At 42.8% G+C, this 15,376-nt stretch overlaps 1 protein-coding gene across 2 annotated transcripts in view; it reads left to right on the top strand.

The window, feature by feature from the left end:
• Positions 1-15,376, top strand: part of pcdh15b (protocadherin-related 15b) — a 155,563-nt gene that overhangs the window by 62,683 nt on the left and 77,504 nt on the right. For both annotated transcript variants that reach the window (XM_023830939.2, XM_072703571.1), the window contains 2 exons: positions 11,310-11,418; positions 11,971-12,083. In XM_023830939.2, the coding sequence (XP_023686707.2) occupies positions 11,310-11,418; positions 11,971-12,083 (222 nt within the window). The remainder of the gene's footprint in view (positions 1-11,309; positions 11,419-11,970; positions 12,084-15,376) is intronic.

Here is a 15,376-nt window from a genome sequence, read left to right as displayed (position 1 = left end):
GTTTAATTACCTCGGAGAATGACTCTTTACCTCCCTGGAGTATGTCCTTAACTTCAGTCGAGGGAACAAATGCATCGGTCTATTAATGAGTGACGCGTGAAATCGCGAGCTCTGAAGTTGGACGCCATGGCAAATAAATTATGTTAAATTTTATTCAGAGCTGTCAGGTCATGTTTAAGTAAAAGTGCAGCATTAATTGTCCACCAAATCACTTATTTTTGTTTGGTTCGTACAGCACGACGCTGTCTTTAAAAGCATAAGCAGAATACAAATAAATGCAAATCAAGAACAGAGTGATCACGCCTGCAAAGTAGAATTTACAGGCAATTAGCTTCTGTCGATTCATCGGCTGCCGTACCTTTGATAACTCGCGTGACACCGGTGACCCTGGCCTGCAGTAATTATAAGTGATTTATGTGTGACGCGGCAGATGGATGCAAAGATCCTCGGTTGTGGGCCGCGGTGAGTGATGGAAAAAGCTCCGCTCCGGGCCTCCTGTGGCATTTAACACGCGTTGATCCCATGAAATGTTTTCATCAATAGTGGAGAAACTAGGCCTTCAGGGCTTGTTTCCAGGTCGCACGTCTCGTGCTTATAGTGACGACAGCAGAGGGCAGTGTGTCTGTCAGCATTGTCTCGCGTCATTGGTCAAGCCACTTATCTGAGCAGCCTTCTTAAAAAGAGAGAGACTCAGTCATCAGGTCGGAAATGGTGGGGAGGGATGGGGGGAGCAGATTGAATTGTCATTGCTTGACAGACGTACCATACGCATAATTAAATTGTAAACTTTTCAGTAACAAAGATCTCTTGACTTTTGACACTCCTAACAAATTCCTGTCTCTTTGAAAAATTACATTTACAATTACAAAAAAAGGTCTTTTGTGTTAAATTAGATTATGAAATGAACATGTTTTTTTTTCCTCACAGCTGGGATATGGTAATCAGCACTTACATCTGCCTTGATTAATAATAAAACTGTTGGAGAGAAACAAGTTTGCAAACTTTGTGATAAAAATTAGCGTCGCAGCTTTTAATGAAATTGAACTTCGTCATCCCATGTTTTATTTAATTATGAATTAGTAAAGATGTGACCATAACAGCTTAAACTGATTAATAACACGGAGTTTGGAAATAAAATCTCTTTGTAAATGTTCTCTGTGCAGTAGCTGTACTTTTGATTTTTGCCAGTTTCAATGGCCAACCAAGATACAGACGGCTTGAAAGCGCTGGATCGTTAATTTTATTACCTGTGCTGTTTAAGAGCATTTTGCTTTGTTGTATTCCACGTGGCTCGGGAGCTTTTATAATAAAAGAAACCCACATTCTGGGATGTGACCCTCAGCTCTTCTAAAGCTGCAAAAGCCCTTCTTAGTGCCAAGGCTTTTCTCACACATGATCGACTATCCATCTGATTTCTGTATCCATTTGTCTTATAAAAGGTAGCAGGGGTCTGGAGCCTATCTTGGAAGCTACAGGCACAAGGCAGGGAATAACTCCAGGTCACCTCAGCATGTTTTTGGACTGTGGGAGGAAACCGGAGAGCCTGGTGGAAGCCCCCCTTGGCAACTCGGGGGGAGTGTAAAAGCATAATAACTCCACACATGTGGAGTCAGGATGGATTTTCGAACCCTGGTCCCAGAGATGTGAGGCACCAGTGTTACACCACTGCACCACCCCCCCCTCTTTAGTGCTGTTATGCGTTTATGAAAATGCATACTTAATTTGTATTCATCTACAGTGGGGGGAATCAAGTATTAAACTCATCAACATTTTTCGCATTTAACATGCCTCCAATGCAGCTGTTCGCTTGCTATTTAGAGCAGTCATTGGTAAGAACTCAATAAAACGACATGACTAAAGAAAACATTACATTCTATTCCATAAATAAAGCTATAAAGTGGAATGACACAGGAAAAAAAAAGTACCAAACACACTAACTGAAATGTACTTCATGTTTGGTGGAGAAGCCTTTGTTTGCTATGACAGCTTCAAGACCCCTTCCGTACAAAGAAGCTAATCTCTCAGAGTGTAGGTCCAGGTTGAGATTTTGCTTCATTCTTCTACACAGACAGTCTTTAAAACCTTTAGATTCCGGGGGCCCTGCTGGTGTATCTTGATCTTCAGTTCCTTCTATAAATGTTCAGTCTGGGCTAAGTCTGGTTATTGACTAGGACACGTCATCTTTAATGAAAAAAATGTTTCAGCATTTCTTTCCCCCAATGTATAATTGCACTATTTTTATGTTTTTTTTTTAAGCTAACAGGTAAACCCTCCATTCCCCAGGAAGAAATTGACTAATTCTCAGTTGATATAGTTGGAAAATACAAATGTATTTTCAATATCAAAGCACTGCTACATATTTAGTGCAGATTGTACTCGTAGAATTGTAGCTGTTGAACAGCATAAAACAGCGTTCACTGAATTTTAGACGAGGGCCACGCTTACCAGTGTACAGGGGGGCTGGGGGGCCACCGTTTACTTTTTAAAAGCTGGCTAGCCGGAAGTAATCTTGCTGCTGCTTCACTTGATTGTTAGGTGACTACGTACAGTAGCTGCACGTTACTGGGGAAGTCGTATTGCGTGTAGAATAAAAAATAATTTTCAAATTTAAAAAGTACCAATTTAAAAATTAATAAATCTGATGGTCAGGATAGTTTGCTTTTTTTTTTTTATTCAATTACGGGCTGCCATACTGGCCTCTGGGGGGCGCCAGTGGCCCGCAGGCCTCGCATTGAGGACCACTGGCGAAAAAAGACCTGCGATATACAGCTCATCAAACAGGAAATGATGAACTCTGTAGTTCACAATAAGATATATGTCACGAATTACAGCTGCCTCTGATCACTGGTTTTCATAAATGCGCAACACCAGATAATCCGCGGCTACTGGTACCGTAACTTGCCATTTTGACGTCTTTCGCAGACAATCCGAAATATACAGACGTCTGCGAACTTTTTCACATCGAAAACATCGCAGCAGGTAAACTAACGTTGAAAAGTTTATGACAGGTTTTCTGACGATCAATTCAGTTTTAGGCTGCATTACAGATTTTTTTGGCAACACTGGGCCTTTTCGCAGAGCGAGTTAACGAAATAATTCTGTGAATTTTTCCTTGGCTGGGTTGTACATTCTGTAAACTTGCATATAAATTAAACCAAATAAGCCACCACCACCCCCCCCCCCCCCCCCATAACCCTGCACTGGATAAGCAGCTAAAAGAAGGATGGAAAATGTATATGTGATATATACTATATACTCAGAGTGTTCATGGATTGCCATTTTTATTATTATTGATGCGTATGTGGGTGCTGGCCAGGCGATGGATTGGCTCCTTGTACAGGGTGTTTCCCTGCCCGGAGGTGAACATTGTGCCGGTGGTATGGATTAATAAGTTATTATATATGTAATATTCAGCAGTCCCAACCTCATTTTGCAGCAAGTTTAAAAAGCATGTTAATGAGCAATCCATCCATCTGAAAATGTCATTTTTAGCACCTGTTGCTTAGAGCCACAAAAAGTAGTGAATAACTGAATAATGTATTGCTTGAAGTGCCCTTGGGGGTGTTAGGGGCATGGGGTGACCACAACGTTTTTTTTTTTTTTGTTTTGTTTTTTTGGTGGTTGTGAATGCATCAGCCCAGTGGTTGAAGATCAGATGAGGATTCTTGCTGGCAGAATGAAGCAGGGATTTGGGGAGCTCATCAGCAGCGCTAAGCTGCGGCAGAATTAAGATAGCAGCTGTGGAGCAGTGAAGGAGGTTGCTTTATAGGAGAAAGGATTTCAGTGTCAAAGGTACAGGGGAAATGAGTGGATGAGACGGCATTGTGGCTTCTGCAGCACATTGCATCTACCTGCAGTGTACTGTAAACCTAGATGGAGCATGTGATTGTACGATTGTTTTTAATGTTGTCTTTGTTGGAAAAGGAGAGCTCGCTGTTTATAAATGGATGCTGCAAAAAATGTCCAGCAAGTTACTACACAACATGTTGGAAGAATGAATGAATGAATGAATGAATGTTGATTTATCTAACGCTCTTCAAGACACCCAAAGCGCTTTACAGAACCGGTGGGGAGTCACTTCAACCACCACCAAATGTCCCAGGATTAGCCTAAAATCTGTGCAAGCTCTGTAAAAGTATGTCTATTTATATAGAAAATGCTGATGATAAATACCAGTGACACTAAAAAATAGCCTTGGGCTGAGTTGTGTCATTAAATTTGTCATGCTCCTCAGGTATGGAATTTCTCCACTGTTGGTTTAAGGAGAAAAACATGCTTCTCATATTGTTTTATATTTGATATGTATGTATTTAAATGTTCAGATCAGGAAGACATTCATTTAATATACATTTATCACCTTGCCTGTTACACTTTCATGCCTGCCTCCTTAACTGAAAGCGCTCTCTGTGCTTTATTTCACTAAATTCCGCTTTTATGAAAACACACACACACACGCTCCGTTGTAACAGGACCTCAAAAACCTGAGGACAGGAATGAAATACCTGCAGGGGTGGAAACATGAAAATAACAGTTTAAGGAACATAAGGGTTTTCTTATTCTTGTGAATGCCTTTGAAAGCAAAGAAGCACTTTGTCCCTTAAAACCGATCACCTCTGATCTTGCTTTTGTATTTTCTTCCCCCCTCACTGCAGTACATTTGAGTGCCTCTGTATAAAAAGGAGGCTCTTGCACTAAAGCTGAAATGCTGGTTCACTAAATCTCCCCCAAACCGTTTGGCATCCTTTGCTTGGTCTCCCAAACGCGGCTACCGGTTCCCGTAGTGCAAGGAGTGGATGGAACCGAACGGGTCACCTGAGGACAGTTGCCGGAACCCCTCCATAGCTATCGGCGGTTCTCAGGGGTGGGGGGGTTTTAGCTCCCCTGCTCAGTGTGCATTTATCATGAAGGACACAGCACTAGTGGCAAGTCTCAGGTCTCTAAAGTGAAGGATGCTGCCCGAGGCTCTGTGGGAGATGGTCTTCAGACAGATCTGCAGGTCATTAGAGCTCGCTACGGCTGTTGTTGACAACAGACCGCATATATATAATTTAAGGCTGAAGGATCTCATGCGGCAGGGATATTTGATTTTCTTTGTGTTTTAATTAGCAAGAGAGGTGAATTAATTAAGTGGCGTTGGGGTCTCTATAACTCGAAAGCTTGAGGGAGAACAGGAGCAACTGTCACTACTAAACAGGAACGTTACAGAAGTTTGATGAGGCAATTTAATTGCTAGGGGCCCAAACGGACCCCCGGAACCCTATGGGGCTCCCAAAACACAAACCCATACGTTTCAAAGGGACAAACACATAATTAGCAGTCTTTCAAGTTATGAGGTTATTAGATAATTGCCGTCTGACAGAAGTAAACTAGGGTGAACTCTGTGTTGTATTTGTATTGTTTTTTGGTTACACTTAGTGTATATAGACAGAAGCACACTTTGCAGTCCCGTTTGGTACACAAGCCAATCTACTGCATCAAACAACACTGCAACGGACTTACTGGTTTTATCAGCTGCCAGTGCGGCGCTGCTCCCATTGCAGATTTGCATATTTCCAGGATCATGCTTAGAGTTATAATCTGCTGCTCTTTCTCTTGAATTGTGCTGAACCGCTATCTTGCTTGATTGCTAAGTTGCATTAGTAGCTACAATATGTGATGACAAATTTGGAATAAAGGAGCAAAACTGCAGCAGGCCAGCTGCCCCGGGGGTCTGATGAATAAGCAGAGTTCGCTTTGGCGCACACTGTAAATCGCTTAAGAAGCAAAGAGGTCACCTAGCACGAGGCTCGGGCACGGCCGGCCTCGGGGTGAAGAGGAGAGTGTACAAACACGGCGGACGCTTCCCTCCGCGCCCCACAGATGCGCTGCTGCAGCGCGGCGCTTGGAATTCCGAATAAAGGCCGTTTCCAGTTCAGCTCACGCGGGACGCTGTGGAGAAACCGCATGCATTGGATTTGCGGCCCGTCGACGGGGTCTGTAGGAGAGGCTGACTGTGACCTTGTACCCAACAAGATGTACAGCCCAGGGGCCGTGCCATTCCAGCTGGCTGCTTGCTAAGCAGCTCACTGAGGCCCTGGGGATAAGGGCTGGATATCATACCAGCAGAGACTAATACTATAGTATCCAAACAGGAGCTGGATTTATTAGAATAACAGACATTAACTGCAGATTTGTAGCCTATGAATTAATACATCAGAGCATTGAAAGCCTCTTTAATGAGATCTCTAGCATAGCGTATACATATATATAATTACACATGCATTGTGTCGATTATCATCCAGCCCTCATCAATGCGTAAACTATCCCTGCACAAACTTATCAAACTTCATCAGCTGCTTATTTTTTTTTCGAATTTGCATATATACAAGTTGAAAGACAAGAATTTTTATAACCTTTTTACAATTACATAGCATAGCAAAAGATCAGCATTTATTTATAAAAAGGGGAGGTGTTTAACTAATCAGGTTTGCCAGATGCCTTTTGTAATTACTTTATTGGGAAAAAAGATTTATTATATAAAGTGTTCTCAAATCTCCGCAATCACAGTTTGGGGACACCGTAGGGTGTGTGGGCTAAGAGATTAGAGAGCTGAGCTTGCAATGCAGTCTGCCGTGATAAACGCTAATCGTTTATTTATGTCTAATTAAAAGCTTCAGGCTGAGGATGTGCGTCGACACAGTGCCTGATGCAGTCTCGTAGGTGAAAGGTAAACATGTTTTCCATATCTTTCATTAATAGCAATGTTTCGCGATAATTAAAGTGATTTGTCAATAGTCACGTGTGGAGTGTTTACCGGCAATGTGTTAGTAGTTAATTCCGTCCATTATTTAATTTATTTATTTATTTTTTAAAAAAAAATTTGTGTAGAAGTAAGTACAGTAGGAGAAGAAAAATGGTGCCAAGTCGTTTCTCGTATGTAAGGGAAGCAGGAATGAAATCACGGCAAATGGCTTTATTGTTACAGAAGTGTGGAGAAATGGTGCCTTGCTGTGCATTTATCACGGCCGGGGGATCAGACTGCCATAGGAGCAGAGTGCGTGTGTTTGTAAGGTAACATGCCAGCAGTGACAGATAAGCACTGGCTGAGGGATGTGGGCCACGAGAGACCCCACCGCAGTGAAGGGATGTGCACTGTAACACGGTTTACTGTATTGGACTCTGTCTCCTGAATAGGAGAGATCTTCCCTTCCTGAGACGTACAGACACACACATTTGGGGGTCACGGCACAGGGTCAGCTAGCGTTCAGCAGCAGCTCTGGAGCTGAGCGGTAAGGGCCTCGCTCAAGGGCCCAAAGGCAGCATCGCTGTGCCAGTCCTGGGATTTGAACCAAAGATCACAGGCAGAGAATCCTAAGCCACTGAGCCACACACCACCTTCCTATGCATATTTTTCCCTATTTAATTTATAGTGTTCCTGGTTAGCACTGAGGCCAGTTTTCTGAGCTTTTGAGTATGATGTCGCAAAGCACTGGAAAGGATAATGCAAATAGTCTTTGGGAGATGAATAATGAGATTTATGAAATCTTACAACAGCTGCAGAGGATCTAACTCTTTAATGTAACTGTTAATTGCTCAGCTGAATACACATAAGCCAAATATCTCATACATTTGCGAGCGAATCTGCTTTTGGCTGGAAACTGAGGTTCGAGAACAAACAAACGAAGTGCTGTCATTGTATGCTGCTATTCAAACACGTGAAACATCTCCCGCTGCCAAAATCACATTTACAGGGTGGTAATTAATCATGTAAAAGTAGTTAATAAAAAGGAGGCGCAGAATGTAATACAAATGGCATATTTCAGATGTCACAGTAAACATCACTGCAGTATGGTGGCTCATGGTATTCTAGCGGCGTTTAATGTTTGCAAAAACATGCCCGTATTACTATGTCCACCTCTTGTTACACATTAAAAAGTATGTCAGGTGAAAGTCGTGTGGCTCAGCTAGTTGGTCCATGAAAAGCCTTGAAGCTTGAGGATAGAGACTCTTCCCTCTTTCTTAGTCCATCTATTCTCCCTTAGCCGCATGCACAGCCTGGGCAATGTAGAGACTCCAATTAGTCCAGCGGCATGTGTTTTGGGCAGGAATGGGAGTATCTGCACCACGGGGGGGGGGGGGGGAGCCCATGACTCCAGAAGTGCGTTACCCACCAGGCCAAGTGCTTTTGCAATCATTCCTACCCAGTTAAAGAATGCCAGAGCCAAACTGGGTGCATTTTTTTATGCATTCTGCATTTGTTCATTTTCAGTAATTGTTTTTCCAATCACAGCCTGAGTGAGAGAGCTTATTCCAGGAAGCTTAAGGCGGGGCAGGGAACTCATGGAGATGTAGAGAGACATTTGTGCATTATAATTATTAGAACTGAAATGATGTCTGAACCAAAGCCCTGTGTTCTATCAGACTAAATTAACTTCCGACCCAGGGAGAACAAGTTTGTAGCCTGTACTGTCATGAATGGGCATGTCGTTTCAGTACTATTACATTACATTACATCGCATTACATTACTTGTAGTAACTGTTGGGTTTAAATTATTTAATTCTAGGTTGGCAAATAGCTAAACCGCCTGCCCTCATTTTCTTAAAGCAAATCTGAAAATTTCCAGCTGCTTTATGGTTGGTCCTAATGTGCGTCATGTTTGCAAACATGTCAGAAGTGGTGAAATGGAAGGAGACAAAGTTATTGTTAATTAATTTGGTGAGTGCTGTCTCAGCTTGATTGAAGAGTCTCTTGAATGTAGAGCATTAGTGCTTATTGCTAAATGACCACACTGCTCTCTCACTATTTTTCCCTACCTGACTGTGGATTTATATGAAAGTGCTAGTCATTTCTTGGTTAATAGCTTCAGTGGGTTCTGATTCAGGCTTGTGGTTTGGTTTCATGTGCACTCTTCATAATGTGAAGAAAGCCAGTTTACTGTCATTCATAACCTTGTTAAGCTGCATTAGTCACAAAGCAAAAATTTAAGTGGTAACACTTCATTTAAAGCATTCGGGTATAATGCATTATATATACCTTCATAATGCATTATAATGCATTCATAAAGTATTATAAACATGGCTATAAATATTTATAAAAAGGCATTATAGTCATTTTTATTATGCATTATGAATGCTCTATGAAGCTCTCATCTAAAATATGAACTATAGATACCTTCATATTGCATTATAATGGCTAATACTGATCATTATAATGCATTATGAAGGTATTTGTAGTCCATTTTGATGACCTCTTTAAGAAAAGTGTTATCAAAAATTTTCTCCCACCCCCAAACTTTCAGTTGAGCATATACGTACTTGGACAATGAAAGGAATGAATAGATACTCGAAAAGTTAATATATGTCATCAAATCATTTTAACAAGTGTAGACATAACCCTGCATAGCAGAACACTGCCTGCTGTTTCATGTAGCCGTTAATGCTTTGAAATGGATTGAGAGAGACAGTGTCTTCTTATCTTTTCATTATTCCTCTCATTCTCAGATGAATTATATATATACACAGCCACAATTAATAAATGAACACAAGCTCTGATGTTACATAATGTGATGGTAACCTTTATATATTCTCTTGAAAATGCTTTTAGTGGAGTCCTTGCAAATGGTTTTTTTTAGCCTTTCCTTTGATTTCCTCCATTCACGGATGTTGGAAGTGTGAGAAGTTACCTCTAACCTGTTTGAAGACCTGCTTATGTTCTCTGTAGCCCAGGGAAAGCACTGTGACCACTGATGTGTACATTGCATCTGTTACACTTTTTTCTTTTAACATGAACAAAAATAAATGAAGGCATTGCATACGTCTCTGAAGTCATTTGAAGCGAGCTGCAAACTCACACTGCTCGTCGCATTAAACACATTTGTGCTTGAGGCGTAGGAAGTCCACAGTTTCAGTGTGGATTCATTAAAAGCTGGATGTCCCACATATGGATTATAATATTCTCTTTATGTAGACTTCAGCTGTCAGGATGTGTGGAGAAATGACAGAGTAAAATTGTTATGCCCATTTCTGGGCACTAAACTATACAAAATGACAAATCATTTTCCCTTCCTATGCATAGTGTGTTTCTTTTAGTACAGAATAATATAGAATAATGAAAAAATGGAAACTTTTCAAATAAAAAATTGGTAACGATACTGAATTGTATTGAAAGTAATTATTCAAAACCCAAAATAAAATAATTACATTTTATTGAGTCGATAATTTCGAAGCAGTATTTATGAGACTTTTTTGCAAGTATCTTTTCGCATGCTTATATGGTTTGTCATAGCAGATATGTAATAACAATGGAAGGTGTGTATAAATCTGAAAGACGTTTCATGGCTATGGACCTGGACATACTGAGTCAGCGTTCAGTGCCTCCTGATTGATTACCTGTGCTGTTTGGCTGTTGAAGATCCACTGAAGCTGACCAGGGGCCTGTACTACGAAGTGGGGTTACTGGCTTATCGGGGTAACTTGTCGGATTTAAGGTACCACAGTTTAAATGGAATTCATATTCGTTCACTTGCATTTTGCCCAGTACGAGTCACCCTGATAAGTCAGTAACCCCGCTTCGTAGTACAGACCCCAGCTCAGATCCAGTGAACGGAAAGCATTGGAGCTGCCAAGTCTGCGTATTTTCCTGACACTGTTCACGGCATATGTGAATCATACCTATCACCAGAGCAGCTCAGTTCATTCCAACTCCTACACATCTGGCGTGACACTCACGCGTACAGACTGTCACGCTCACGCAAGTAATCTTACGGCAAATCTATATTATTCCATTTTAAACCTAAATTCAGCTACATCAAAAGCACTGGGGCAGTTTGCAAACCCTACAGACTATTTACAATGTCATAAAACTGTTACATACATGTAAATGTGTGTGCACGTGTGTTCGGACTTGTCTCGAACTGAAAATCTTGCGGCAGCCGGTGGTCCACAGCCAACCCTGTTATTATCACGGTACTGTAATTCAATCTCAGCTTGAGGATTTAAAATGGATCTCATGCGCAGGAATTAAGGAAGTAATGCAGTCTCAAGGCACTGCAACACAATGTAAGATGTTAATTATAATTTTCATTTGTGAGCTCCAGCCTCTTTTTTAGGGAATTGTAACATTTCAGGAAATATCGGACAGTGCTGCTGTATTTTTTGCAGTTATTCCCTTTCTCAATTCTCGGCATTTTTCATAGGAATGCCTAATTTCCGACACTCTTGTAAAGTTCGGGTGGGGGGAAGCTTAGAAAAGTGGGTGGTTTTTGTGCCTGTGACGTCTAATAATAATAATAATAATAATAAATAATAATAATAAATAAATCTCTTTTCAGAGCAAAGTAAACCCAGTCAACGTTACTCCCACCATTCAGGCAGTTGATCAAGATCGAAATATACAGCCCCCATCGGATCGACCAGGCATTCTTTACTCCATCCTCATTGGTAGGTGTCTGTCAAACGCACTGTCATCTGCAATCAGTCACCGCTCACGCCCCCCTGCCCTCGCAGAGGAACTGTTTACTGTGAAAGAGGCATTACACCAGGAGGCCCCCGCATCTCACGCCGAGGGCCCTGGGCCCAGGGCGTCCAGCGGCCGCCTGAGCGATGCCGCCTGTGGAGAGAGATGAGCTGTGGGAACGGGGGGGTGGGGGGGTGTGTTGATCCACAGCTTCCTGTTCATCCAGGGCTGTCAAGAAACGCTGCAGCCGGTTAGACTCAGGTTGTCAGATACAAGCCAGGTGTTTTGTTTTTTTTTTTTTAATTTTTTAAATAAACTGGCCAAATAAAGACTGCATATTTAATAAACCTTGCTGAATAATTTATATGCACATGAATATTTTGTGGGGGAGGGGGGCTGTCATGCAGGATGTACAACTTCAAAGAATATTATTTTAATAATACTTAATATGCTCTAGATAAGTCATTCACTAGGGGGATATCACTGGTCTCCGAACGTCACGGGATGACCTGCCGTGTGTTTTTCGTCTCCCTTAGGTAAACCAGAGACGTATCCTGAGTATTTTACGCTCAACCAGACCACAGCTGAGCTCCGACTTCTGCAACCCATTAGGAGGGATCAATACCACAAATTCGACTTGGTGATCAAGGTAATACGAGCGAAACTTTCTTGCCTGGGAGGCTGACCGTTTTCCGGTTATTCCAAAATGATGCAATGACACTGTTTTTATGTGCTCTGTGTTGGTTCTTCGCCCCTTATTGCGATGACATCAGGGAGAGTTTTTTTTATACCGCTGTAAAGGTTGTTGGACCAATTTGTGGAAGGTGATGATCTGTAAAGAACATTCTATGTACCACCGCGGGAAATGAAAATATAGCTTCCGTCGGTAACTGTCTGCCCGCTAAGCCTTGTGGTTCACTTGCTGGGGCTGAATGTAAAGGGGGGCCCTCGCTCGGGCTAAAGGAGCTGCACAGATTTGAATTCTGTGTTTCCCTTCCATAGTGTCAGCCAGGAGGGGAGGCAAGCGCCCATGTTAGGCTTTTCGCGACTCGTGTGGGACACACATACTGCCATTGATCTTGAAGCGCTTGCAGAAGTTGTTACCCTTCCCTTGGCACAGGGAGGTTACAGGAAATGTAGACCGCGTCGATCCCGGAGTCGTGCTCATGGTCCCTCTGGTGCCTCACGGAGCGTGAGCCCGCTGCTCGGATGGCACTCACAGGGGACGCTGAAACGGAACCTGACTGCTAAATTATGACTCTTCTGAGCCATTGTGTAACCCTGAAAGAGCAGCCGCCCCGTACATCCCCGATCCTATGCCAGCTGACACTATCCTATTTGCTCATCTCCCTGTCAGCGTGACAGGATTAAAGAGCTAAACCCCCCCCCCCCCCCCACCACCCTTTTTCTTAGGGAAGCAGTTTATTCCTCTCCTTGCTGTTTTCCCTTCTACCGCTCTCCCAGCGTACTGAACAGTATGTTGGCAGCAGAGAAAGTGAATAACCTTTCAGATGAAAGGCATACTATACGTGCGAGGCTTTGTTGAAGCTCCGCTATCCGTCTTTTAAGCTTCGGCTCGCAGTGAATTAGGGAAAACACCCGGAGAGCGTATATATATATGTATATATATATCAGCCGTTACACTCGAATGACTCGCGAAATGGTTTTCAACCCGCAAACAAGATTCCCTTCCCATCAGTAGCGTGATGAAAGCAACTCCGTTAATATTAATTTGCCGGGATTGTAAGTTTGGAGGTGGCAAACAGTTCTGAATTACACAGGTTTTGCTGAAATTTGCAACTATTTGCATGCCCTTCTCCGTGCAGTCTCAAGGCCCCCGTCAAAGCAGGGTACATCCGTGCCTGTTTGGAGGGAAAACTAATTTAAGTGACCTTTCTGATATAATTCCAATAATAAAAAACTAAAAGTTTTGCTAACGACTGCTGGCCAGGTAATGCAGAAACTGTTTTCTTAAATGTGTCTGCCTAAATACATCAGGGGAAGTTAATACTTTTGAAATGCAGTGCATTTACATTGGCATTCTGATGCATCTGTGTTTCTGTAGATTAGGGAAGAACCTCACAAGAAACAGAAAGAGAGTCTTTATGATGGTTTGAGTGGTGAGGAACCAGCAATGCTATGGGAGATGGAGTGATAGAAGAGTATAGCAGTAAAGCGGTTAATTGAAGGCAAAGCTGGCTTGAGTTTAGCAGAGATGGGGGAGCTGAGGGCACAAACAGTGGAGATGGTTCACGCGTTGATGCTGCAGTCCGAAGGCTGTTGCTGAATGTCGAGGGGCCTCCCTTGATGTTAACGGCAAAATTCAAAATATGTTGTTTAGCTGAGACTTACAGTACTGTGCAAAAGTCTTTCAGGCAGTTCAAATGATCTTCATGCTGGTACAAAATTGTTTTTTCTGTGAAAGTATGTCAGCTTAGCCATTTCAAAACCTCTCTTAAGGTCATCCCAGGATTTGCAGCAACCATCCAATTTACACATATATTTTTGACTGGGGACACTAAGTAGGAATGCTGCGGAAGAGGAGGGACAATAAGTAGGAATGCTGCGTAAGAGGAGGGACACTAAGTAGGAATGCTGCTGAAGAAGAGGGACACTAAGTAGGAATGCTGCTGAAGAGGAGGGACACTAAGTAGGAATGCTGCGGAAGAAGAGGGACACTAAGTAGGAATGCTGCGGAAGAGGAGGGACACTAAGTAGGAATGCTGCTGAAGAAGAGGGACACTAAGTAGGAATGCTGCTGAAGAAGAGGAACACTAAGTAGGAATGCTGCTGAATAGGAGGGACACTAAGTAGGAATGCTGCAGAAGAGGAGGGACACTAAGTAGGAATGCTGCTGAAGAAGAGGGACACTAAGTAGGAATGCTGCGGAAGAGGAGGGACACTAAGTAGGAATGCTGCTGAAGAAGAGGGACACTAAGTAGGAATGCTGCTGAAGAGGGGAGGGACACTAAGTAGGAATGCTGCGGAAGAAGAGGGACACTAAGTAGGAATGCTGCTGAAGAGGAGGGACACTAAGTAGGAATGCTGCGGAAGAGGAGGGACACTAAGTAGGAATGCTGCGGAAGAAGAGGGACACTAAGTAGGAATGCTGCTGAAGAAGAGGGACACTAAGTAGGAATGCTGCTGAAGAAGAAGAGGGACACTAAGTAGGAATGCTGCTGAAGAAGAGGAGGGACACTAAGTAGGAATGCTGCTGAAGAAGAAGAGGGACACTAAGTAGGAATGCTGCTGAAGAAGAAGAGGGACACTAAATCGGAATGCTGCTGAAGAAGAAGAGGGACACTAAGTAGGAATGCTGCGGAATAGGAGGGACACTAAGTAGGAATGCTGCTGAAGAGGAGGGACACTAAGTAGGAATGCTGCGGAAGAAGAGGGACACTAAGTAGGAATGCTGCGGAAGAGGAGGGACACTAAGTAGGAATGCTGCGGAAGAGGAGGGACACTAAGTAGGAATGCTGCTGAAGAAGAGGGACACTAAGTAGGAATGCTGCTGAAGAAGAGGGACACTAAGTAGGAATGCTGCGGAAGAGGAGGGACACTAAGTAGGAATGCTGCTGAAGAAGAGGGACACTAAGTAGGAATGCTGCTGAAGAAGAGGAGGGACACTAAGTAGGAATGCTGCGGAAGAGGAGGGACACTAAGTAGGAATGCTGCGGAAGAGGAGGGACACTAAGTAGGAATGCTGCGGAAGAGGAGGGACACTAAGTAGGAAGCTGCGGAAGAGAGAAGAGACCAAGAGAGAGGATGGATGGCTGAGGTCACAGACATAACTGGGAGCAAGGTTTTTTATTGTGTTATTGTTCATTTGTATATGTTCTAATGTTAAACTGTTTTTTCCTGAGCAAATATACATGTACTACACAGATAAATAGCCTTAAACATTATCGTTGCCCCTCTGAGAGTTTGGCACATCAGCAGCGG

The sequence above is a fragment of the Paramormyrops kingsleyae genome, chromosome 20 (assembly GCF_048594095.1).
Source record: "Paramormyrops kingsleyae isolate MSU_618 chromosome 20, PKINGS_0.4, whole genome shotgun sequence".
Lineage (NCBI taxonomy): Eukaryota > Metazoa > Chordata > Actinopteri > Osteoglossiformes > Mormyridae > Paramormyrops > Paramormyrops kingsleyae.
This window is presented reverse-complemented; position numbering and strand designations above follow the sequence as displayed.